Source organism: Scardinius erythrophthalmus (genome assembly GCF_964197995.2).
Source record: "Scardinius erythrophthalmus genome assembly, chromosome: 4".
In the NCBI taxonomy this organism is placed as follows: Eukaryota; Metazoa; Chordata; class Actinopteri; order Cypriniformes; family Leuciscidae; genus Scardinius; species Scardinius erythrophthalmus.
The window spans coordinates 10,862,229-10,887,784 of NC_138224.1; the positions used below are offsets into that span (position 1 = coordinate 10,862,229).

The following is a 25,556-nucleotide window of genomic DNA, read 5'->3' on the forward strand; positions in this document are numbered from 1 at the left end:
AACCATCAATGTTCCACCCTGTACTTCACTCTGGGCTGCAACAGTCCGGGTGTTAAAGGGGTGGTTGAATATGATTTCACTTTTCTAACTTTATTTAGTATGTAATGTTGCTGTTTGAGCATACACGACATCTGCAAAGTTACGACGCTCAAAGTTCAAAGCAAAGGGAGATATTTTCTTTTAAAGAAAATGCTTTTTAAGGACTACAAACAGCTGGTAAGGACTACACGACATTCCTGTAACAGTAACATCACCGACCCTAGAATTTGTCGACCCTGCCCCCAGGAATGCGATTTATAGATTATCAAGACAGAATATGCTAATCAATGACTAGAAGATAACTATATAAGCCACATAAATTCATCAACTAACCATTCAGAAATGTCTACATGTTGTCACTTCTTCTTGAGTCTCTCCATCTTTCTGACTTCGGTTTGAACATAAAAGGCTAAAGGTTTTAGAAATTTCCAGTGCATGTCTGTGTGAGGTAAAGGGACACAAACTGTTGAAGCTCCGCCCCCTGTGCCGGGAGCAGCAGCTCATTTGCATTTAAAGGGACAGACACAAAAACAGTGCGTTTTTGCTCACCCTCAAAAAGTGACAACTTTAACATGTCATATAAAAATATCTGTGGGGTATTTTGAGGTACAAAACACACACACACTCTGGGGACATCAAAGACTTATTTTACATCTTGTGAAAAGGGCATTATACCACCCCTTTAAGCCTCTTTGGGGCTTCTCCACACCGTAACTCCCATGGTGGACTCATCAGAGAACAATAGATGTTTCACATTGTGTCCACAGCCCAAGATTTGCCTGACCATAAATATTGACTGTGGAGCTCCCGACGAACAGTATTGGTGGAAACAGGAGAGCGCATTTAATTCTACAGTGAGTTGGGCATTAGTTGGTTTTATGTTTTTTTGGATGCAATCCAGGTTAGTATAGGCTACCTGGACATCCCTTTCAGGCAGCTTCCTTATGTGTTGACAGTACTTCTGTTAGATGTGGTTCTTCGTACGTGTTGGTATATCAACATTACCCTGGATATCATAGCCCTTGATACACCACAAAGACTTGTTGTCCTGGTCACAGATGAGCAAGCAAGACATGCACTAACAATTTGTCCACTTTTGAACTCTTATATGTCTCCCATTAGGCTATGTTGTGTGATTGCAGTAGCCTATTTTATGTACAGCTGTGCTATAGCTCTGCTAATTCAACCTGCACACTCTGCTCTTACTATTGGAATGTAATATCAGTGAAGATTAGCCACCAGGCCACGTATAAATTGGCGTGCAAACTTCAACATTATATTGGCCAGTGTTTCAGTTTCATTGTCCAACCCCTTTGTCTTAAGACTTATTAGACTTAATTCAGAGAAGTAACTGACTGCTTTTCATATAAAGTGCCGTAAAGGTTTTGTTGCAATCATTGGTATTTTACTGAATAAATAAACATATAAACCATACCTTTCTATATTTAATGCAATATACTAATTAAACATATCTAAATAAATAATTTTGTTAAATTAATTTCTGGTTGGTTGGTTCTGCTCTTTTGGAATCAGAAACGATCCCACAATAATCCCACAATTTAACCATAATCGATTCCTGACGACTCCCATTTGGAACATTTATTGCTCCGTCACTGTTTCATGAGAATGAATGTCACACTCACGGTGGGTGTGTCTACAGTGAAATTATCGCCGTAGTAAGAATACCTCGTTATATGCTAAATTCACAAACATTAAAACACATTTAAACCTATAGTATTCTTTGTCGTAAGTGGATATATTTCTAAAAAACTGTCAGAGGAGCGCGTTGTTATTATAAAATCGCTCTCGTCTGGACTAATTAATAGTTCCTGTGCCTCGGTTTCCACACGGACTTGTTTGACAGGAGCGCCCTGTGTCTGCTTGAGATGGCGGCCAGATCGGAGAACGCGAGGGCCGAATAAACAGTCAACCTGCGCGTCTACAACCTTCCGAGAAGCGCAAGCCGTTTCATTTATCCCATATCTACATCCTCTAGAAACAGAAGAGCGCCATGGAAGGCGGGAAACCCACCCTGCCGCTGGTTTACCAGGCCGTGCAGGCGCTGTATCACGACCCGGACCCTGCCGGCAAGGAGCGCGCCTCGGTCTGGCTGGGAGAGCTGCAGAGATCGGTGCGTTCATTAGCGGGCCTACTGCGCCACAGCACCCTCACTCACTAATTAACATTTACAATATGCTATCCATTATAAACAATGTCCATTTAGACCGTAATGAAGCTTTTTAAAACATCAACATTTGCTGTGTTGGGAAGTGGTGGTGGTCACATGTGTTTGGGCTCTTGTGGGGGTTTATTTGTATCCATTGCTAAATCCATCTAGCTTGTCTGTGGTTGGATGGTCGAGTTATGGGTGGATTTAAGCAGCAAGTTTTGCGGAAATAGTTATTTTAAACATAATAACTTGCGGAAATCGAGTTTATCACTTAGACTGCCCTGTTAGAAAGCTGGTAGTTGTGTTTTGAAACATGGTAGCGAGTTTGTAGCTGTGCATTAGCTGGTTGACCATGTTCTAGAAACCAGCTTGATCACCTCATTAACAGGAATGACCAACAAGTAATTTTCTTTTCTTTCTTTTTTTTGCTTGTCCAAGATGCTTTAACATCTTATGCCAGCTAAATACCAGCTACCATGTTCCAAAACAGGTTTACTGGCATGGTAGGTTGAGTTCAAACTAGGCTGAATTCAAACTGAATTGGCTATCTATTCTAGAGCATGTGCATCATAAGACATAGGCTGGTTTAAATATTTATGTTATAACATCAATATTGCAATTGTAATTCCAGTATATATGCATTTATGCCACCTCTATGCAGCATTAAACACCTTAGTTTGCCGTTTCACCATTTCTGCTTTGGGTTACCGGTTCTTAACTTAGTTCCGCCTCAGCAAACTGTGATATCGATGATATGGAAGGTGTTAAAATTACAAACCACAAACCAGTGGGTGAGATTTTGCAAGACATATGTTGCTTTTTTGCAGAAGAAAGTGGCATAACACTAAATTACCTCACAATTCTGTAAGAATCAGCTTCTCCGGCAACATGTGGCACAATATTATGATGTCAATAGTATGAATTGCATGGCTTCACCTTGACACGTAGAGGAATCGTTCACCCAAAATACAATTGTCATTGTTACTCACCCCCACCCTTATGTCATTCCAAACCCGTAAGACTTTATCTTCTGAAGTTCACAAATGAAGATCTTATTGATGAAATGTAAGTGATTTCTGTCCCTCCATTGACAGCCACAGTTCATAAAGAGATTGAGCGGTTTAGTCAATTTTATTTCAAGAGACTTGATCGTCTTATATGATAAACAGATTTAATTCACATTTAAACATTGATAAGCGAACAATCAGAAGCTCAACCGAACCTGCTTGAAGCACAAGAACAAACCTCATTGATTCTCGCACGTCAAGCGAACATGCTTGAGCTTCCGTTCACCACAAGTTGATGAATGTTTATATGTGAATAAAAGCCTAAATTCAATCTGTTCATCATATAAAGCGATCATTCTCTTCATAAAATTGACTAAACCGATCTATTCATATGGATTAGTTTTAAGTTCTCTTTATGAACTTTTTGAAGCGTCAAAGTGGTAGTTGAGTAGCTGTCAATGGAGGGACAAAGCTCTCAGATTTCATCCAAAAGATCAGTTGTGTTCTGAAGATGAACGAAAGTCTTACGAGTTTGACATGAGGGTTAGTAATTAATGACAGAATTAAAATGTTTGGGTAAACAATCTCTAAGTTGATTGTCCTGCTCCTCACACATGCTTATCTACCAAGACAGCCTGTCTCTTCAGGTTTTATATTATGAGGTTACACATAATGAGTTCCTGGTTCCTGATGTTTCGATTTATTTGCATTTATTTGCATTAGTATTGTGTATCTTGTTGTGACGCATCTGATGTTTAAGTTTTGCTTTTACTTGTTTATGCAAAATACTACTGGTCTGACTTGATACTCAGTGGTCATAGTACTAACAAGAGAGTGGGGTGGCTGATATAATGCTGATTGTATATGTAAAATGAGTTAATACAGGTTATTCAAGGCTATTGATGTAAAGTAATAATTTCTAGACCTATTTAGTCATTAAAAATCCTAAAACAGAAATTATGCATTGATGAGGGTGGCGATCGTCTCATAACGGACAAATCATCAGATGTTATTGTCACCTCCTCATTGAAGTTGTTTTTCTGTGCTGAACCTTTCAGATGTACGCGTGGGAGATCTCGGATCAGCTCCTGCAGCTGAAGCAGGACGTGGAATCGTGTTACTTCGCAGCCCAGACGATGAAGATGAAGATCCAGACGGCGTTCTACGAGCTTCCCCCAGAGACCCACACCGCACTGAGAGATTCACTCCTGACTCACATCCAGAACCTCAAAGACCTGTCTCCCATCATCGTCACACAGGTAACGTCCCAGCGTCTGTCGGTCCAGGGGTTGTGTCTGCTAAACACACGATTTGTGTCCTGTGATTGCTGAATCAAAATGCAAGTCATATGACCTTAAACATCTGCTGTTTGTATATTGAACATGGAGCGTGAGGTGTTGATGGGGACTGTCGATCACGACCACACTGTAGTGTTACATATTGAGAGCTGTTAAGAAAGTGACGCTGGTGCTCTAATGTCATTCTCTCTCCCAGCTCGCATTGGCAATCGCAGATCTGGCTCTTCAGATGGCCTCGTGGAAAGGCTGTGTTCACACCCTCATAGAAAAGTAAGAATCTTCTACAGAGCCAGAATTAGGTTTTCCTTGGCTGTAAAAATGAACTTAATAGCACTGATTTTAATCACCTGAAGCACAAATAATACAAATGGTCTCTCAGTTAATATGAGCTCAATAAACGTGTAACAAGAATTGTTTGAAATAGTTGTTCATTGTCACACCTTGAAATTTTATCATCTACCCAATGTTTGATTTTTATTCCTTCCAGGTACAGTAATGATGTGTCCTCTATGCCTTTCCTGATTGAGATACTCACAGTTCTGCCGGAGGAGGTGCATAGCCGCTCTCTGAGGATCGGAGCTAATCGACGGACAGAGATCATTGAAGATCTGGCGTACTACTCTACCACAGTGGTCACTCTTTTGGTGCAGATATTATTCTATCTACAAAGCAGTTTCTATAATTTATTGTCCACTTCCCAACCTAAACAAGATGCCTTACCTGTCTGTTCATAGCCAAATGGTAATGGTGCTGATGCAAGAGACGTGAATCACCATCATTTTATGCCATCATCCCTCCAGTTTTAGCTGTTAGCAAAATGCAGGGCTCAACTATTTACTTTTTTTATTTGCAGTAATACAATTGCAGGGAATACAAACATTTCTTCTATCCATACTTTGCACGTGACGTCAGTTGTACTGGCTGGCGGGCAAGAACGTCATTCTCTAGCAACGAAAACCAGTAAACTAATCAAGGATCTTGCCAGGACGTTGCCAGTTTTAATATACAAAAGTTGGTGTTTTGAGGCGTACACGACATGCCGGATAGTTGTTGTGCAATTGGATGCACTAACCGCGTTTGTTGCCCACCAGATATCACGTGACTGCAAAGTATCAATAGGCCCTTCATATGTCGCTTTTACTTTATTATCCTTTAATAATGCCCGACCATTGTTCTGTGCTATCATTCCCTCCATGCAAATGATTTTAACGATTTAGATGTTGCATTAGCATTTAAATCAGGGGTGTCCAAACTCTGTCCTTGAGGGCCACTGTCCTGCAGAGTTTAGATATAACTTGCCTCAACACACCTGCCTGAAAGTCTCCAATATGCCTAGTAAGACCTTGATTTTCTAGTTCAGGTGTGTTAAATTAGGTTTGGAGCTAAACTCTGCCGGACAGTGGCCCTCCAGGAGCAGGATTGGGCACCTCTGATTTAAATGCATGGTTTTTGATTCTAAACTAAGCTTGGCTAATATTGTTGCATTTCCATGATCAGGTGTCATGTGCGGAGAAGTCCGGACATAATGAGAAGATGCTTATCAAGATATTCCGATGTTTGGGGAGCTGGTTTAATTTAGGAGTGCTGGACAACAACTTCATGGCCAACAATCAACTGCTGATGATTCTCTTCCAAGTGCTGGTAAGTTCAGCAAATGGAATCTGATATTCAGTTCCTTTCTCCCTTTCTCTTATATTTAAAAATATTTTTTCCCCTCTTTATTGCAGCAGAGGGATGAGACGTCTACAAACCTGCACGAGGCGGCGTCAGACTGCGTGTGTTCAGCGCTGTACGCAATTGAGAACGTGGCCATAAACATGCCCTTGGCCATGCAGCTCTTCCAGGGAGTCCTCACCCTAGAAACGGCCTACCACATGGCCGTAGCCCGAGAGGACCTCGACAAGTACGTATGGCATTGTTTATGATCCATGTATGCAGTTCATGCAGACCTCGAACACAATGGCTCTGTTCCCATACCCAGTGAGCTGCATGCTGTCTACATGGATGTCTTATGAGGCAGCATTTTGAGTCACATGGTATCACAAGTGATAATTTGAACGGTGTACATGAATAGCTAAAACAAATGGTGCTTGTCACGCAAAGCCTACTGGAGACTTCACTCACAATTGTTTTCAATAGAGTTGATGTTAGCATGTTACTAAATGGAGGACTCTACTTAATTAATTTGAATATAGTTTGACATTAACATGCTGCTATGCTAAATATTCAAATTAGCTAAATACTTAGAAATAAACTGGAGATTTGACTCACAATAGAGTTTGATGTTAGCATGTTAAGCTTAATAGCTCCAGTAGTGCAATACTTATGATGCGAGCCTCGAATCAGTTGATTCCAATAGATTTTGCTAGTTGCTATGCTAAAATTTCAAATTGTTTGTTAAATTAAACTGAAAACTCGACTAACAGTTCATTTCAGTAGAGCTTGGTTTTTGCATGCCTTTAAGCTAAAAGCTAAATTGTACAGTGCACTAAACGCAGAGGACTCTGCTGAATTGATTTGAATATAGATGTTGCTATGCTAAAAGTTTACTTTAAACTGGAGAGTTGACTCACAATTGACTTAGAGATCCATATATATATATATAGTTTGACGTTACCAGGTTGATATGCTAAAATCACAAATTGCTAAATTCATTAAATGGGATTTTCAACTGAGTTGATTTGAAAAGTTTTATGTTAGCATGTTGCTATGCTAAAAGCTCAAACTACGCAATACTCTAAACATGAAAATACATAGCACACAAATATTGTGTGAATTTGTATGAAAAAGTAAAAAAAAAAAAAAAAAAAAAAAAAAATATATATATATATATATATATATATATATATATATATATATATATATATTATTTGGTAGTAAGGAAATATATTAAACATTTCTCTCGCTGCTTCCTCCATGATGGATTTTTTTCATTTAAACAATGCATTAATAGCTTTCCTTCTCATTGAAAGAAACCTCACTAAGCCTTATAATTTGGTCAAAATAATGTAATATTAAAAGCGGCGTATTCATGCACCTGAAGTAGGAAGCTCACTAGGTTTTGGGATGGTTTTGGATCTTGCTTGCATTTTTCCACCACAGGGTGCTAAATTACTGCCGAATCTTTACTGAATTGTGCGAGACGTTTTTGGAGATGACAGTAAGGACTCCTGGTCAGGGCATGGGAGATCTACGCACGTTAGAGATGCTGCTTATTTGTGCTGGACATCCCCAGTATGAGGTGAGTGTGAAGGCTGACATGTATTCAATCGTCTGCACCCATAATGACAGGTGAGCATGTATATGTGTCCTTCAACAGGTGGTTGAGATCTCGTTCAACTTCTGGTACCGTCTGGGAGAGCATCTTTACAAAATGAACGATCCAGCGCTGCACAGAGTGTTCAGGCCGTTCATACAGAGGCTACTTCACAGTCTCGCCCGCCACTGCCAACTTGACCCGGATCATGTGAGCATTCTTCTCTTTCCACGTCTCGCTTGCTTCTTCACAGGAAAGACGCAAATCATTCATTAGCCAGGTTTCCATCCAAAAAAAGGTTTAGTGCATCAAAATGTTTACCAATATAGCTGATAGAAATGCTAATTAGCGGGATTTTTGTTTCAAATGGTGACAATCTTTTTTCCGTTTAACTTTAGCACATAAATTCTAGGTTGATACTTCAAATGTTATGAAAAACTAATTTGGAAAAACTTTTTGTTGAGAAAAAGGCCTTTAACGCAAACAAATTTGGTTTCACGTGACTGAGTTAGCTTATACAGCTTCTGCGTTCGTGCCGTTGCTCCCCCTAAAGAACCGTTTCTCTGTAGTTCAAAGGCGCATTAAAAAAAAAACTATTTATAGAGAGAGAGAGAGAGAGAGACACATACACAGTGCACAAATTTGGAATATGGAGTTATTGTTTCCATTTTAAAAATAAGACTATTACCAAGCATTCTTTTCAATCTACATTTAATCAGAAAAATAATACAAAACTGCACCTGTTTTTGAACATTGCTTGATGATAGTCTAAATAGTCTTTATAACAAAGTATGGAAAAAACAACACTTGTTAATAAAAATAATTTTATGTATACATATACAATTTAATAATGTATAAATAATACATTAACTACATAAATAATGTAATACATTTTTTCAAATGGATGAGGGAAATATAGCGCCTTGAAAATCTCTGCAGCTCATCAAAAATAAAAATCTGTCAGATTCTGGCATCTGTCAAACGAAGGAAGGCTGTTGGAGTTTCCAAAGCTGACAAAAAGAAAAGTTAAAGATTTTTTTTAGCTTTACAATAAAACTTAAGCAACAATGTGTTTTTTTTAGGGATGACGTCATTACGCACACCATATTATCGGTTAAGAGGCCAATTAGATGGAAACAGGCTGGAGAAAGCAAATTTCGCAATCTTTTTAACACACATTCCAGTGGATGGAAACTTGGCTGTTGATGGCTTCTAGCATGTGTAATAATTTGTTTTTGTTTTTTTTACTTAATTTCTTATTTTGTGTTTCCTGTACAGGAGGGAGTCCCAGAGGACACTGATGATTTTGGGGAGTTCAGGATGAGAGTGTCTGATCTTGTGAAAGATGTGATTTTCCTAGTCGGCTCCATGGAGTGTTTCTCACAGGTAGAATTCATAGTTTCAAGAATAGAAACATAAAGTGAAAATGATTTGTGGTAAAGAACCCAAAGTGATGTATAATTTAGCATGGTTTCCTGAGAAACGAGGGAATTTTCAATCTAAGTTAACTATTCTTTTTATAAACACTTTGTGTCCTCTCGTCAGCTGTATTCGACTCTGAGGGAGGGAAACCCCCCATGGGAAGTAACTGAGGCTGTTCTGTTCATCATGGCTTCCATAGCTAAGAGTGTCGATCCGTGAGTATCACTTTCAGTCATGACTCAGCAGCTTCATTTTCCTGCGGCTGGTGTAGTCCTTAAAGCACAAGCGTTGAGTAATATATTGGGAGATTATATATATTTCAGTATCTTATAAAATAGCTTTGAGTGCTGACATGGCATTAAATAAAATAATCTGATCTGATCAGTATCTTATTGTCCTGTGTTTTAAAGCTAAAATGGTACTAAGTGAAGCAACATGATAAAATAAATTCTTGTCATTTGTAGGGCTGGGAATTGAATTGATACAGATTTGTTGATTCATTTAGATCTTGATTCACAAGCTCTCTATTTGCTTTTTATTTGATAAGATAAGATAAGTAACATGTCTTTTTGAGTTATTCTTCTAAAGAATCTGCTTTTGTTTCAGTAATCAGGCTACACTGGTTGTGCTGTGTTTTATTGATGAATTTTTAAAGAACAGTTCCTTATGAGTCATTTGTTCATGAATCATTTTGAGAGTCTTGTTAAGTTAAATGTTTGTTTTTGCGTGCATCCCTTGAAGACAACTCACTAGAAAGCCATAATTTGCATGATCGTTCAAATGAAGATTGCAATTAATCATGAAATCTGTATTTTTACCCAGCCTTAGTCATTTGTCCAAAACACTTTTTCAAACTGGTTAATCTGTAGTACATGAAACTTAATGTTAGTGTTTGTAACGCTAAAATGTCTCCCTCTGCTCGTTCCTAGTGAAAACAATCCCACCCTAACGGAGGTGCTGGAGCAGATAGTATTGCTTCCCGAGACCGTCCATCTTGCTGTCCGCTACACCAGCATTGAGCTGGTTGGAGAAATGAGCGAAGTGATCGACCGGAACCCTTGCATGCTAGGTGACTGTCACAAAAGAGTCCGGTTGATCTTCACCTGCGGGATGTTTTGTTTCTCTCTGTGTGTTCATGATGTATGTATTGGGTTGGCAGATCCTGTTTTGAACTTCCTGATGAAGGGTTTGCGGGAGAAGCCGTTGGCCTCTGTGGCAGCTAAAGCCATTCACAACATCTGCTCGGTGTGTCGAGACCACATGGCGCAGCACTTCCAGGGCCTGCTGGACATCGCCCGCTCTCTCGACTCCTTTGCCCTGTCGACGGATGCTGCCGTTGGCCTGCTGAAAGGTGAGGTGCCCTTTTACACTTCAGAGATGTTAATTGTAGTGTTTTTTTTTTTTTGTTATTCCTTGATTGATTATTAGCTGGTTTTCCAAACGGTTCACATTTAAGTAGCGTTCTACGCTTTTCTGTTAGTCTTAGTCATGCCCTTGTTGTATGGCTGGTTTTGTTTAAGTGGTGTGATTGGTTTACTTCAGGCACGGCGCTGGTGTTGGCCCGACTCCCCCTGGAGAAGATCGCAGAGTGTCTGAGCGATTTGTGTGCAGTTCAGGTCATGGCACTGAAGAAGGTTAGATGCTCGTGACACTGGTCTGTATGTCTACTGTCTGTGTTGAACTCAATAAAGTAATGTGTTGTATTTGTGTCCAGCTGCTGGCTCAGGACTCCAGCAGTGGGAAGTCATCAGACCCCACCGTGTGGCTGGACAGACTGGCTGTTATCTTCAGGTTAGACTCTCAACCTCTCCATCAGTGTGCTTTATGCCGGAGCTCACTGTTTGTGAAATGTTTTATTGGATTGTGACTATTTCTAGTCCTTTGAGAAAATCATGGTTTCTACTAACACTGTTGAAAATGATTTTAAGGTTTTTAATGGTTTAAGGTATACATGGATTTGTTTGTATTGTTATTATTATTTGTTTGGTTATTGAATGATTGTTTGATTTGATTGGTTTGTCTGGTTTTTGTTTTTATTAGTTTATTTTTACTATTAATTTTAATATTTAAACCTGGATTTTGCCATGAAAAATTAATCCATAGAAGCTGTCGTGGTGTTAAAAACAAACAAAAATAATCCTTGTATCATGGCTTTGAGACTTCAGAAAATGATACAATCAGGTGTAGAATTTGCCTTTGTTGCCGATAATTGGTTAAAGTGTACATTAATAAAAAGTTTTATATAAAGTGTATATTAAATGGTACAGCATCTGAATTCTACACTATTTTTTTTTTGCTCTTAATTTGCACAGTTTATCTGTGCATCGATGTTATTGTGAAGAAAAGTGTCTTTCGTTAGAATTAATGAATAAAAATCCATTATTTCCCTTTAAATGTTATTTTTCTTTCTGAAAACATCACATTAAACGAGTGAAATTTGTTGTGAAAGCATTTTTTTTATGGTTATTATTCTCCAATAGACACACAAACCCCATAGTAGAGAATGGACAAACACACCCCTGCCAGAAAGTCATTCAAGAGGTACCCTTACATGTGCGTTAACTGATACATTATTTAAGTCTGTCTTTATAGTAGTTTCTTTCTGATCCTCATCTCTGTTCTTTGTTGTAGATCTGGCCAGTGTTGTCAGAGACGTTGAACGCCCATCAGGGTGATAACCGGATAGTGGAGCGCTGCTGCCGTTGCCTGAGGTTTGCAGTGCGTTGCGTTGGCAAAGGCTCTGCTTCCCTATTACAGCCACTCGTTACCCAGGTGTGTTTGTGCCCTAAAAATGAATGTCCTCTGATCTGTATCTGTGTTTTTGGAATATAGAGCTGGTGTAGGTCCTAAAGATGTCTTTTTTTGTGTGTGTTTTAGATGGTGAGTGTATACCAGGTGTACCCTCACTCCTGTTTCCTGTACCTGGGCAGTATTCTAGTGGACGAGTATGGCATGGAGGAAGGATGTAGACAAGGCCTTTTGGATATGCTACAGGTAACGCACACAAACATACTCCAGTCTAACAACCTATAAGCCAGGGACACACCAAGCCGACAGTTGGCCGAATTACTTTTTTCGGTGTGTTCCGCACCGTTGGCTCTAGTTGGATGTTGTCAGAGTTTTTTTTGGTCGATTCAACATGTAGAATCAGCGTCGGGCCGTCTGTGAGAGAGAGATCCCTCTGATTGGCTGTTCAGTTTAGCAAACAAGTCAGTGCCCAATAATAAGAGCAAAAGTGATTAAAGCGAGCAAAGACGTCATGACGGCACAGACAGAATGCTGTTCTCATTTGTCTTGTGCTGCGATGAGATGATGTTTATGACGTGTGTTATTGATCAGTGGCTCTATCTCTCACCCTTGCAGGCTCTCTGTATGCCGACTTTCCAGCTGTTAGAACAGCCTAATGGACTGCGCAATCACCCGGACACAGTGGATGATCTTTTTAGACTCGCCACAAGGTACCAATTTTGTGTTTTTGTACTTCTGCAGAAGTGTTAGAAAAACAAGCGACCTGAAATAATAAAACAAGCCCAAAATAAGTGACTTGTCACACCAAAATAACGTACATTAAGAAATGCACCTATTTTCTCTCATTATTTCAGGTTTGTCCAGCGCAGTCCGGTCACGTTGCTGAGCAGCAATATTATCATCCACATCATCCAGTGTGCCATCGCTGCCACCACCCTGGACCATCGAGATGCCAACTGCAGCGTTATGAAGTTCATCAGAGACCTCATTCACACAGGGGTATCCAATGACGTAAGTGGCACTGTCGAACTAATCGAAAGACCTTGTGTATTACATTGTCGTTCCTGTTCATTCATTGCACATAACTGATTTTCCTCTCCTTCAGCATGAGGATGACTTTGAGGTGCGAAAGCGTCTGATTGGCCAGGCGATGGAGCAGCACGGGCTGCAGCTAGTGACTCAGCTGATCAACACCTGCTGTTTCTGCCTGCCGCCTTACACTCTGCCTGATGTGGCGGAGGTACTCTGGGAGATCATGCTCTTTGATCGGCCGGTATGTTTTCAACCTTTTGGAACACACACCGCGTTTTGAACATTGCTCAAATACAGATTCATAATTAAATTAAATTTGGCTGCTGCTTTTATGTAAAGCGACTTGCATTGCATTCAAGCAGACAAGTGGTCTTGTATTTAAATCGGGTTTTTTTTTTTTATATTATATTATTAAAATAAGTTTATCAGTGCTTTTCTCATCACCCAGAATAAAATGTGTGGCTGAATTGCATCTTATTTTAATTCCTTAATTTCCTTTTCTTTTAATTGTATTTTTTATGATAATCACAAGATGTTTTTCTACTTTTTTAAGAAAAAATTAAACGTTTATTTGTGTCTAGACGTTTTGTCGCTGGCTGGAAACCGCACTGAAGGGTCTTCCAAAAGAAACAGCAGGAGGCGCTGTATCAGTCACACACAAGCAGCTCACAGACTTCCATAAGCAGGTCACAAGGTGAGTTTGTCTGTGTCTGCCGTCACCTGAGCCTTCGTTAACAGCACTGGCATTAGGATAATTGCATTACACTCCCGAAAGAAATTGGCCTGTTCAATTTAAATTCAATTAAAAAGTGCTTTTGTCTACAATAAAAAGTAATAGTGCTCATCAGTGTAGATTACAGGCAGCATTTGTCTTTTGAGGTATTGCAAGCTGGTGCACATTCAGTTTTCCCTGCGATTAGCGCGGCATGGCAAGCCTAAACAAGTACCCATAACCAGTCGTCCAGGAGGGTGAAGCATCTCATACTTCAGCAAGTCTTGACCTGAGAAACGAGGAGCCTCCCAGCGTGGTGTCATGCACAGATGCCAAATACATATTCTGACAGCGCAGAATGAGTCACAGCCTTTTTTGGAAAGTCCAAACCACGCCAGACTGATGCAGTGCCGTTGCGTTGCTCGCCCATCCTGTCTCTGTGTTTGTTCTGTGATTTAGTAATAATAGGCCAACTTATTGTTCAGTAGTTTGTTGGAAATTGATGCTAATTTGTTCTCTCTACCCCCAGTGCAGAGGAATGTAAACAGGTTTGTTGGGCGATAAGAGAGTTTACAAGGCTGTACCGATAGCTGTCTTTTGCCTGCTGATGCTGCAAGACCAGGTGAGAGAAGCATATTAAAACATAATTTGTCTCATTGTGCAACAGGGGAATATTTTTCAGGAAATAAAATACATTTACTTATCTAAATGATGATTAAATCTGTCTCATTGTGTAACAGGGAATTTTTTTTCAGGAAATAAAATATATTTACTTATCTAAATAATTAAATCAATTAATTTAAATAAGATGTATTGAAGTTTTTGAATAATACATTTCTACTGAGACTTTTCTTATCTCATTCTTATGTTTGTAAATGATTTTAAACTACATTTTAAATGAACATAAATACTCCAATCTCTCTTTTTCCACGCAATCAGACCAAAAAATAACTTATTTTACAATGGAAAAGTCTTGTAAATTCATTGGTCAGAGTTGTGGGAACCCTGTCAATTATAAAATTAGTATAAAATTCTCTCTTTTCCTCTGCAGGTCAGATTTTTTTGTTTTGCTAACATTTGGAGGAAGTGGCAAAGGCAGCCATGATGACCACTGTTGATAAACTAAAGGGAACTCTTGCATGAAGGATTTGTGGGACTTGGCACCATGGGAAAGCCAACCGATTGGAGCTTTGGCGTGGCAGGGTTTCAGGAAAAGCAAATTGCCTTGTGGGTGTCTCAAGACCGCAGCCCCATCCCTCCCTTTCACCCCTCCAAGCACACCGATGCCAACTGCAGCGAGAGAGGGGGGTTTCCGGAAGGGACATCGTCGTCTTGAGAGGGGGTGGGCCATCGAATGGACATTGAAACGTATACACCCATTTCAACGTCTGCATCAGTCGGATTTTTGGGGATCCATCAAAAAAACAAAAAAACAAAAAAAAAAACAAATAAGGATGTGCCTGGTTGCAAATCATAATGCATCGTTAAAAAAGACTTGTACGTTTTTAAAAACAAAATGGAGATTTATTTTCATGGACGTGTGTTTAGAGATCAAGACATGGCTTTGCTGCCAGTGCCATACAAATGATTACCAAACTAAAGATTGTCACAGCAGCAGCCTGCGCCTGTGGGACATTTGCAAAGGGGAGAATCTTGGGAGAGTTGGTGTCACCCTTGATCTTTTTAAAGTTGGCTGGGATTTTATCCGTACAGGTTATGCTGTAAATTATGGAGGGAACTGACTGGCAGGTGCTTTTTTTTTTTTTTTGTTCTTTCGCTATGTTGGCATATCTCAAGAGACTCTGAGATCATCTTAGGAGCGTGAAATAAAATCCAACATTGTGAGGAACAAACTAATATTTGTCTTGAGTATCTTTTCCTTTTCTGATTTACACTTTTTCTGCAGCTCTTGGAACCTGTTAGACCAGATTACATCGGCCCTTTAGGTCTTGTTTTCTGAGTCACAGAGTAAATTGAACCCTCTTCTATTGTATAAGGCCCTACAATCATGCGTTTCTTCACAATTGCACGTGTAAACCATCAGGTCACTCCTCTCGCATCCCATTTGCTGAATGAGCGCAAGTAGTCAAGTACGTAGTCATATCCGTTCAAGTCCGACAGGTTCATGTTACTGGCACGGACCTTATAGGATGAGGTCAGCAGATGTTATCCGCCTGCTCGTGTAATGTCTGCAAGGAACTTGCATGAACTGAGTCTTAAATCTATGAGTGACAGCTTATTGAAGGTTGTGCTAACGTCGAGTAGACGCTCAAATGTTCATTGGGTGAATCATACAGTGGTAACCTGATCATTCCAGCAACCATTTAAAATACTGCAATGGTATTTATTGAAATCTAACATTTTAAAAGACAAGTTAACCAAGACATAGAAAAAGAAAAAAATATCAGGGAAAAAAAAAATGCCAAGAGGTCTGGTCCAATGGTGAAGGCACCTATATATTCCAGTGTTCAAAGGTGCTGAAAGGACCTCCAATTTTGAGCAAGCAATGAACAAGATGGTGAAGGTAATGGAAACATGGGTTCCTCTTTCAGTTAGTGGATGTTCTGAGGCCAGTTTGGGTGTGTGTTTTGACTCTGCAACAGTCTATGGAGCTCTTTGAACTGCTCCACCGTCTGGTCTTTCAAGTCGGGGTTGGAGATCTGCAGCCGAATGCTGTCTGTGGACCACGAAAGCTCGCCTGAAAACATCTCGGTAAGGATTCTTGCAACAACTGGAACAACCTAGGAAAAAAAATGACAGCATAAACTTTCAATAAGATGGGTCATTCTACGAAAATGGTGGCTTTCCTGTCCCGGCCTCAACCACCAGGAAAAACACTTAAGTGTCAGATAATGACACAAAATATGTTTTTTGTTTTAATTTAAGTGTTTTATTGTTAATAAAACATATCTAAGACAGTTATATTGCAAACCATTTTTTATATATATTGTAGAACACGGTCAGTTCCATGAAATTGGCTTGTCCCTCGGGTCAGGAGTCGTGGTTTAGTGACATATTTTGAGTTAAAAAATATATTTTTCTCCCCCTTTAAATGTCATAATACAAAGGGAAGTAGTATAGTTATTTAGTGGACTACTTAAACTAAAATATCAACTAAATATTATAAATAATTTACAGGGAATACCTGTCCCTCAATTTCATGTCACTGGTGTTACAATTTATAAAAACCACCACTTTGAAAAAAATCAACATCCTTGCCAACTTCTTTCTGGGTCAAAGGTCTATTGTAGGCGTGGCTGTTTTGAAAAGCACATGGTGAGTGTGCACTCTCTCTTCATCTTTTAGCAATTTGATAAATAATTTGATAATTTCATGCGAGGCCTTAAGATGTGTCACTGGTGTTCTACAGTTTATAGTAAGGGGAAATGAAATTTTATAAATATATTTTTTCAAATTGCATGATTAAGTGATTTATTTACAATTTAAGAAGTGTGGTTTGAGCTACTGTGGCCGCCATCTTAGATATGCCATTTTGTCTGCAGATTTGTCACTGGTGTTATCGTCACTGGTGTTACTGTTGCTGCTGGTAACACCAGTGACATGACAATAACACCAGTGACAATCAATAACACCACTAACTTTTTTCTCAACATAAGGTTTCATAAAAGCCTCAACAATTATATTAATAAAGACTTGTTAGCATTTCATAATAAATGTATAAAAAATTGTTTGAAAAAATCTTATGTTTTGTCATTGGTTTCACTTTGCGTCACTGGTGTTACATTGCGTCACTGGTGTTACATTGCGTCTGGTGTTACCGCCACATGGCATATTGGTTTTCTGGCATTCTAAGTTCACAGTTTCATAGAATATGTTTTTTTGTATCTACCTAACTGTTGCTGCATTCATTAGTAAGCATTATAAGGATATGATCATTCAATTTTGATCACTCAACCTCAATTATTTCTAATGTTACAACAAAAAACACAATGGTAGAAATAGAAAAATGTCACACAATAGAACTTTACACATGCCTGTTTAAAGTAAATTATTACTAATCAAGACAGTTTCTTAATATTACATTAAATTTTTCTGTCTTTGATTATGTATGCAAATTAAATAGTCAAATTACATTCTGGGAAGCCTGAATTGTCATCTAAAATATAGGTAACACCAGTGACAAAAAAGCAGCACAAGCATTTTTTAATGTAATGTAGTAAAAATATAAAAAATACATTAAGCTGTCATTTAAGTTGATTTATAATTTTAAGAGGTTAACTATTATCTGACTATAAGTTTTGGTATAAAAAAAGAATTACATTTTTAAAAAGTTGTCTGTTCAAAAAGCCACCATTTTCATAGAATGACCCAGATGCTGGTTTTTTTTTTGTGTGTGTGTGAAAATTGACATAGTAATCTATGCTAGGTTTGACAGTATGTTGTTAAATTAGAAAACATAGTTGTGGTTCTGGATGTTGATTGGCTAATAGACACTATATAATAAGCGCTATGACAATGTTGATTGTCTTAAATGCACAAAAATAACAGCTATGACGTGAAACGTGAAAACAATGCTGCACACTTTAGCAATATATCATGGTTTTGCTAAGTTTGAAGAATGTTAAATTATAAAACACTGCACCAGTCCTGGATGCTGATTGGATAAAATGCACTATAAAATGCACTATAAAATGCATTATATATATATATATATATATTCACGCAGCCGCCATTTTGAAATCGAAAGTGAGGCTCCGGTGGGAAAAACCCCGGAAGTAAAGATAAACAACAATGCCTTTGGACTACCAACCTGAAGCTGCTGCCGCGATTTACACTATTGGATGTTAATAATCAATATAGGATATGTATATAGTTCATTCCTGCTTCTTTTTTTACTTTCTGAATTATATAAAAAAATATATTTATAAATGAATTTCACTGTATATAGTCTAAAGTATAAAAGAAATGTATGTACAGTTTTAGAATTGACACAACATCATTAAACACAACAATACGCCATCGCATTCACGACACTCATGTGATTAAAGGCGACACTTCCGGTTTTCTTCCCACCGGAGCCTCGCTTTCGATTTCAAAATAACGGCTGCGTGAAATCAGCGTATGGCGTCCGTCATTGCTAACTCAATTTGACAATACAGCAAAGCCTTGTACACCATCCTGCATAAATAAATGACTAGCGTCTTCACACTCCAAATGAAACCAACAAACATGGATTTCATCTTCACACCTGGACAATGATGAGCTTTTTCTCCTTGGGCTTTCTGTCTGGCCAGTCCTCACCGAAGCAGAAGTAGATCTCAAAGGGTGGTGGAGTTGGTGCCTCCCCTTTCTGATACAAAATGAGACCTGAGGGGGAAAAAAACACTGAATTATCACATATCAAATCAACACAATGATTTCAGTTGGTCACATGCATAGTTGGTGCCTCCTGTGAAGGTCATGCACGAGTTTGGAAATTATTTTTTACATATACTGTATAAAATGTTGGGCAATTTCATGTTTTCTCTTTTTCACTTCCCACCAAAGACAGGAAGCGTCTGTAGCACAAGTGCAACAAAATGAAGAGCAAAGGGTGTTGAATTGGCAGTTTATGTGTTTTGTCAATCTTGTGCTGCCATAGAGAATGAGTGTGAATTTTGTCGCCTCAGTTTTTACATGCATCAAGTTTTATAGCTATTCTTCATCAACAGTACATACAATGTGTCAATATTCAAAATGAATAATTTAGTCTGATCAATATTACTTCCACTATGATTCTTCCAAACTTGAGGCTCACATAAAATCCAGAGGTTGCCAATTGTAACATTGGGTTGGAATTAATATATGCTCAATTGTTTGTTATTGCTGTTATGCAGTCACAATACATTTGACATCATGATCATTAAAATCCAAAACTGGTTACTCTTACCCTGAAGGAAGTTGTTCAGACTGAAGACCCTTATCTTCATCTCTCTTTCCATTGGATTGGGCGGCCCCTGCTCAGGCACACCTGGCCCAGACCAGAACACTTTACACTGGCACAACCTGATGGCATAGATATCTTGTCCCCTGATCTCCAAAATCAGCCCTCGGTCCATCACATCCAGCAGATGATCGGTGTAGAACCTCTGCTTTTCGTTCGGGATCTCAGCGGTTCCTGGAAACAGTACCTGCTGAAGCGTGACTGGACCGAACAGCTCCACCTGCTCTGGTGTGGGTGCCAGGTTACCGTAGTAAAGTCTACAACCCTGAGGGTTACTGACAGTCAAAGAACCAGCTGTCCGACCCCTGTATTGGAACTTGATATCCAGATCAGTTACTAGAAGAGAAAAAGAAAATGACCATTTTATCATCATTCACTTCTTGGTTTTCTTTTCTTTTGTGGAGCGCAAAAGATGTTTAGAAGAATGTTGATGCTGCTCTTTTCCATAAATTAAAATGAATGGCAATAATTCCAATTGGATTTGGAATTGTAAAAGTGGTCCGTATGACTTCCAAGTCTTCTGGAGCCATATGTAAGGTTTGTGTGAGAAACAAATAAAACTTTATATTAATCACTGATAATTTTCTTAACAGCTCACAAATTTAACAAACACAACAGATATTAAATTTAATAAACACAAAGTGTTAGGCCAGGTTTGACATCAATGATGCCAAACATCATTGTAACCAACCATGATGTGCCAAAATTGAAAATGCACATCATTAAATAGCAATGACTTTTTGTCATTTTGGTCACCATTAACTTACATTGTATGGAAAAGAGCAGCATGAACATCCAGCCTAAAATTCTCCTTTTGTGGTCTTTAAAATGACATGAGGGTGTATGATGACAGACCTTTCGTTTTTTTGGATCAAGTATTTCTTAAATAAAAGATTCTCAGTCTAACAAATTCAATTTTGGTAATACAGCCTAGGTGTGCACCACACGTTGTGCCTCTATGCACGCCTCTTGCCAAGTCATTTATCATCAGCATTACTCAAAAATAAGAGGGTGGGTCTAGACTATTTCTGAGATTTAGGCATGTCTTCATCATAAATTGCAACATTAATCCAGAATAACAAGGCATTAGAGGCTTACAGGGCAACATGTGTGGACTGCTCAGCAGCTCTGAGATGCAGGGATGAATTTGGTTCTCCGCTTGAGATGGCACCTCTTGCATTGGGGTGTCCACTATGGTTGGAGGGCCAACAGAATGAGAGACTACATCCTGAAGAACAGGAGGCGGAATGACTCCAGACCCCATTTCCATACCATTCGAGAGTCCTCCACCATGAACGGGATATGATCCCTGCTCAATTTTGATTGCACTGTGACTGGAAAATTCAGGAGGTCCTGTGCCGGGCTGGGCAAGATGAGTGGTCATAGGAGCACCTCCGTTGGGGTTATTATGGATAATTTCTCCTAAAAGGTTCATTTGAGGGTTATGGTGGGCAGTATTATAGCCATCGCCAACAGAAGATCTGAACGGAACGTCAACTCTAGGAGGATATGCTGAGTAGCTGGAAGGGTCTATCGGAAAATATAATTATATTTTTTAGTTTTAGAATTATAGTATTTACATTTTTTTTCCCAAATAACATCTACTTTGACGAAATCTTACCAATGGAGAGTTTGACAAAGTTTTGCAGCTGAAATGCAAAAAAAAATCAATTACTATATGAGGAAAGTGGCAAAAATCAAGTTGATTTTACCATTTATTTATTTCAACAGTTATTCAAGCTATTCATGCACGCTCCATACTCTTCAGCACTTACCTCTTCTTCCTCATCCTCTCCAGCATCTAAAATCAACAAAAGAAGAGATGATTTATTGGCTCATCCATTTGTTATCCCTCACTGACTAGGCATGCGTTCCGGGTCTTTACCTCCATTGACTGACTGGTCGCACACCTCATAGATCTTATAAGGCTGGACGGGGGTGTCCTTAGTGCCATCATAGTGGAGTCCGAACTCTCGGCTTTTGTTAAGTGCACAGCGGAGGTTAGCCTTCCATTTTGCTGGATCTGGCTCATCTACTCCTTCCTGGTACTTGCCTGTTTCCAGAGCCCAAGCCTGCAGAGCAAAATGAGTGAATGAAGGGATGCTAATGGGAAATGTCTAGACATGTCTTGTCCCTTTCTTTTTTTAAATAGACAATGGCCTGGTTTCACAGACAGGGCTTAGATTAGGCCTTGGTTGGTTAAATTAGGATATTTAAGTAGCTTTTATAAATGTGCCTTGAAAAATGCATTACTGGTGTGCATCTTTAGACAAAACAATGGCAAAAATTTGCATAGTGCAAGACGAGTCAATATATTTGGTCTGTTTCCAGAAAGACTAAATCTGTTGATTTTAAAGCTTATCCCTGCTAATTGTGGAGTTTGTTAATACACTATGCATAAAGACGCAACAAAACCGCCAAGAAAACTCTAATTTTGCTTTCACAGGGCCTTTAACCTCAAGGTTCTAAACTTTTCATGACTTCCTCTTAAAATCTTGCTGCAGTTAAGTCAAGTGGAATTGAAACTCCATTTTTAGTTCTCAAAAAGATTGGTTTCAAAAGTACTAAAAAGCCTATCTTTGAACACATCACTAGAACTTGTAAATACAGACATTTAAGAGTTCAATGTTCTGCAGTAGACATTGTTTTTAAAAGCATGTGAGGACAGCGGTTTCAATCATTTTCTGTTATAAATTCTGAAAAGTGAAACTAGTAGGCATTTCAGTATATTGAAACTCTAAAGCAGCCCAAAATTCCCCCCTAGTTCTAACTTTAGAACAGAATGAGGATTGTGACAAAGAATGTACCCTTAGCATCCAGGTGACAATCTTGGGTTGGTGTTGGATTGAAGCTCATATTATGGGTAAAAATACTATTGCAACATCCACAAAAAGGGTTATAAAAACAGCACGGGTGACGCAAAAAACCATATGATTCACCTTAAATATAGTGTTCTCCTCTTCCAGGGTAGGCATATGACGGGTGGCGTGTCTCCATGGGATCCGGAACAGTCTGCGCTCTTGATTGAGCCAGTGCAGTCCTGGGTATTTCCCACTGTTAATCTGGTGGAGTGAGAAAGGTTTACTTTACAAATGTAGAACTTACTCAGGATGTTAAGATTTCAAATTTCTCCATTTTAGATGCTGATATCTGGAAGTGCTGGATGGGTGAAAGCAAGATGGCAACCGGACACCGATACCTTTCCAATCTTTTTGAAGCATTGAAGCAAGTGTTTGAAACAGGGGTATGGTACATCCCCAGTGTGGTTTTATGAATCTCTTTGTTGGTTTGGAAATATGGTTAAACTATTCTATGACAATTTTTTTTCATTTACTTAGCTCACAAATTAACGTTACATAGAAAGCATACAGTGACTAGAGAGACTTTTAAGTAAAAAAGAAAAAGAGACAAAAATACCCATTTTGGTGGGGTTTAGCAATAAATGAAATTTAGCAAAATTTCAGGAACTTTCAAAGGCTAAAAAAAATGAATTCAGAGTGTTGCGAACTCTGCGTGGGGAAACCTTTAGTCCTCAAGAGAAAATCTCAATTGCGTGGATTCCTATTGACTTTACTGGATTTCACAATTCTGCAAATACACACCTTTAAAACAAATTATAGGTGTCAAAGTAGTCCAACTTTTGCGCTATATACTGTTTCTGATGTCATCTGAGGAAAAGACTGAAATTTAAGTCGTTATCCACTGAAAAACGTACCCTCTGCTGTAGAACTCATATCATTTGCGTATGCACATATTTAAAAACCGCTGTGTCATGACTGGTCATCTGACGTGAGAATAAATGCAAATGGCATAATAAGAGTCATTAGAACTACATTCATGGTGCTTTATGTGCATGTATAGAGCTTTACCTGGTCATCGTTCACTTTAATTGTATTGTTAAATGTTCCACATAAGAAAGTCATACAGGTTTGGAATGACATGAGGGTAAGTAAATGATGCCAGGATTATAATTTTTAGCTTACAAAGTGATTAATAGATCACAATTCACCTGTGCCAGCAGCCATGGCTTCAGACGAATCCTCCGTGGTTGACCACTCATGGTGCTGGAGAACGAGGGGGTCGGAGGAGGTGGTAATGTGAACACTTATTTTGGTCAGCAATTATAGCACTGGGTCAAAAAAAATAAAAAAAAGGGAATAGTTACATAGTTGGCATGATTTAGTCTGAAAGTTGGCAACTATCAGAGGAAATTAAAAGTTGAATCTGCAAAGTTGGCACAACCAAAGAATGCTGAGATGGACAAGCTGAAAAATTAGGGCAATTTTATGGCAATAAGTCGAATAAATCTTTAGCACAAAAGCAGCACAATGACAAATGTGACAAGACGTGAGCCTTCAGGCCTCTGCCAAGTCCTCAAATTGCTGCTATAAAAGCAGGTGCTCGTGGGAAAACAGAAAGCATGTGGGATGTGGGTATTTAGTTTTTTTAAAAGCTCAGTTGAAGGGAGGTCATGTTACCTCTGTAAATAAACGGCAACATGACTGAGCACAATAACAGCCAAAATCGAACGCCACCATTAGCGCAGTTTGCTTCTATACGGGTGAAAAGGCCAAGGTGTTGTTGTGATAGCTGTGTATCTGACTTATGCAGAAATGAAAAAGAGGCTGTGAAACTTAAGGCCATTTCTTATTAAACACACTGACAGTCATGAGACTTCATGTGAGCTTTTTCAATGAGTGTTAAAAAGTGTCCTGATATTGCACTCCCCTAAAGGAAGTTCTAAATACTACCAAATCCATTCATTGTGAATTGATGAGGAACAATTATTAACCAAATACTAAAAGAGTAATTTTTATTTTGGTGTAGGATAGAGAAGTAGGTGAAGTTCCTAAATAAAGAAAATCTGTTCAGTGTTCTCCAGTTAAGTTCCTTTAACTCTCCATTGCACGGTGTTATCTCTATAGGTAACGAACCCAGTTCTCCACTTTTCGAGCATATAATAGGGTTAACAATGAAGGTCCCCCAAAAAGCTATTTTTATAAGCTTATTTTTAAAAAAGGAACTATTTAGAGTCAAATAAATTATGTTTATGCTATGAGATATTGCTAAAAGCAACAATGTGTGTCTCAACATTTAAGTTAAATTAAGGCAAAACATTAAATAGAGATAATTCTATTAGATACTGTCAGCAGTTAAAGCAATTTTTTTAGAATTCACCCACTTTCTTTTCAGATATTTAAATAAAAAATAAATTCAACGTAATACATTGTCACGTCATTTCCTTCCTAAAATAATAATTTATTTCTTTTAAATTATTATTTATATAACCTATTTTCTGTTTTTAGATTTTAGTAACGAGGTAAAATGTATGCAAATAAAACTTTAAATAGCTTTGGTTTCAAAGTACAAGCAAAAGATAAGGGTTGGATATTGACTAATATTATGCTTTTAAAGTTAGTAACATGCAAATACACAAAAGACACACATAGCCAATTACTCAAGAAACCACAATGTTGCCAAAACGCCCATTTCATTCCCACCTGTCCAAAAATAACATGCGCCGAGAGCTTCTTAAACCACATTTTATACGACAAAACCATCCAGAATCAATGCTCTGTAAATGTTGCACATGTTAAACAAACCTAAAATCACTTACCTGCAGTGAAAAGTATCCAAACTTTGAATCGGGTTCAGTTCAGCGTTTACCTGACGGGCTCATATAGATCAGGTGAGGTTCAGATCCGCGTCGGTTCGTCCTCTCGGCTCCAGCTAATCAAATTGCCGTGGACTAGGACTGACTGATCACAGCTCTCCAGGAGGACTCTCTCATATCCATGTTGTTGTTTTTTTACTCGCATGAGACGACAGAAACGTATTTGCAGAAGTAGAACAGGTACCACCCTTCCGGATGACAGGGGCTAATGTAAACGGAAGTGGTGTGTGTTTGATTTTTCATACATGCCCTGT

General features: G+C 38.7%; 2 protein-coding genes across 4 annotated transcripts; one reads left to right on the top strand and one right to left on the bottom strand.

The window, feature by feature from the left end:
* Positions 1-1,626: 1,626 nt before the first annotated feature.
* tnpo3 (transportin 3) lies at positions 1,627-15,541 on the top strand. 2 transcript variants are annotated; one of them, XM_081364323.1, is made up of 23 exons: positions 1,627-2,170; positions 4,275-4,475; positions 4,711-4,784; positions 5,002-5,158; positions 6,012-6,155; positions 6,242-6,417; positions 7,617-7,755; positions 7,834-7,980; positions 9,049-9,156; positions 9,316-9,407; positions 10,122-10,261; positions 10,352-10,543; positions 10,735-10,826; positions 10,907-10,983; positions 11,673-11,733; positions 11,824-11,964; positions 12,070-12,186; positions 12,556-12,650; positions 12,795-12,951; positions 13,046-13,213; positions 13,554-13,666; positions 14,214-14,306; positions 14,736-15,541. In XM_081364323.1, exons 1-22 carry the CDS (start codon positions 2,051-2,053, stop codon positions 14,272-14,274), a joined length of 2,772 nt encoding a protein of 923 aa, XP_081220449.1. In that variant the 5' UTR covers positions 1,627-2,050; the 3' UTR covers positions 14,275-14,306; positions 14,736-15,541. The 2 variants fall into 2 exon arrangements, with proteins under 2 accessions (XP_081220449.1, XP_081220448.1); XM_081364322.1 differs by having other exon boundaries at positions 1,668-2,170; positions 11,673-11,745.
* Positions 15,192-25,556, bottom strand: irf5 (interferon regulatory factor 5). Of its 2 annotated transcripts, none has more exons than XM_081364325.1 (10): positions 25,296-25,556; positions 23,638-23,757; positions 22,568-22,690; positions 21,514-21,700; positions 21,404-21,429; positions 21,250-21,277; positions 20,727-21,158; positions 19,575-19,964; positions 18,894-19,012; positions 15,192-16,425 (listed from the first exon to the last, which is right to left on the bottom strand). In XM_081364325.1, the coding sequence occupies exons 2-10, from the start codon at positions 23,686-23,688 to the stop codon at positions 16,237-16,239; spliced, it is 1,545 nt and encodes a 514-aa protein (XP_081220451.1). In that variant the 5' UTR covers positions 23,689-23,757; positions 25,296-25,556; the 3' UTR covers positions 15,192-16,236. The 2 variants fall into 2 exon arrangements, with proteins under 2 accessions (XP_081220451.1, XP_081220450.1); XM_081364324.1 differs by having other exon boundaries at positions 25,246-25,523.

Excerpts from the sequence above, each read along its gene's own strand:
- irf5 (XM_081364325.1), bottom strand. The coding sequence starts at position 23,688 with ATGAGTGGTCAACCACGGAGGATTCGTCTGAAGCCATGGCTGCTGGCA. Across the intron at positions 21,278-21,403 it reads GAGAGGATGAGGAAGAAGAG|CTGCAAAACTTTGTCAAACT; the intron begins GTAAGTGCTGAA and ends TTTGCATTTCAG. Across the intron at positions 19,965-20,726 it reads CAGTCCACACATGTTGCCCT|TAACTGATCTGGATATCAAG; the intron begins GTAAGCCTCTAA and ends TTTCTCTTCTAG.
- tnpo3 (XM_081364322.1), top strand. The coding sequence starts at position 2,051 with ATGGAAGGCGGGAAACCCACCCTGCCGCTGGTTTACCAGGCCGTGCAG. Across the intron at positions 4,476-4,710 it reads CTCCCATCATCGTCACACAG|CTCGCATTGGCAATCGCAGA; the intron begins GTAACGTCCCAG and ends TCTCTCTCCCAG. Across the intron at positions 13,214-13,553 it reads TCATGCTCTTTGATCGGCCG|ACGTTTTGTCGCTGGCTGGA; the intron begins GTATGTTTTCAA and ends ATTTGTGTCTAG.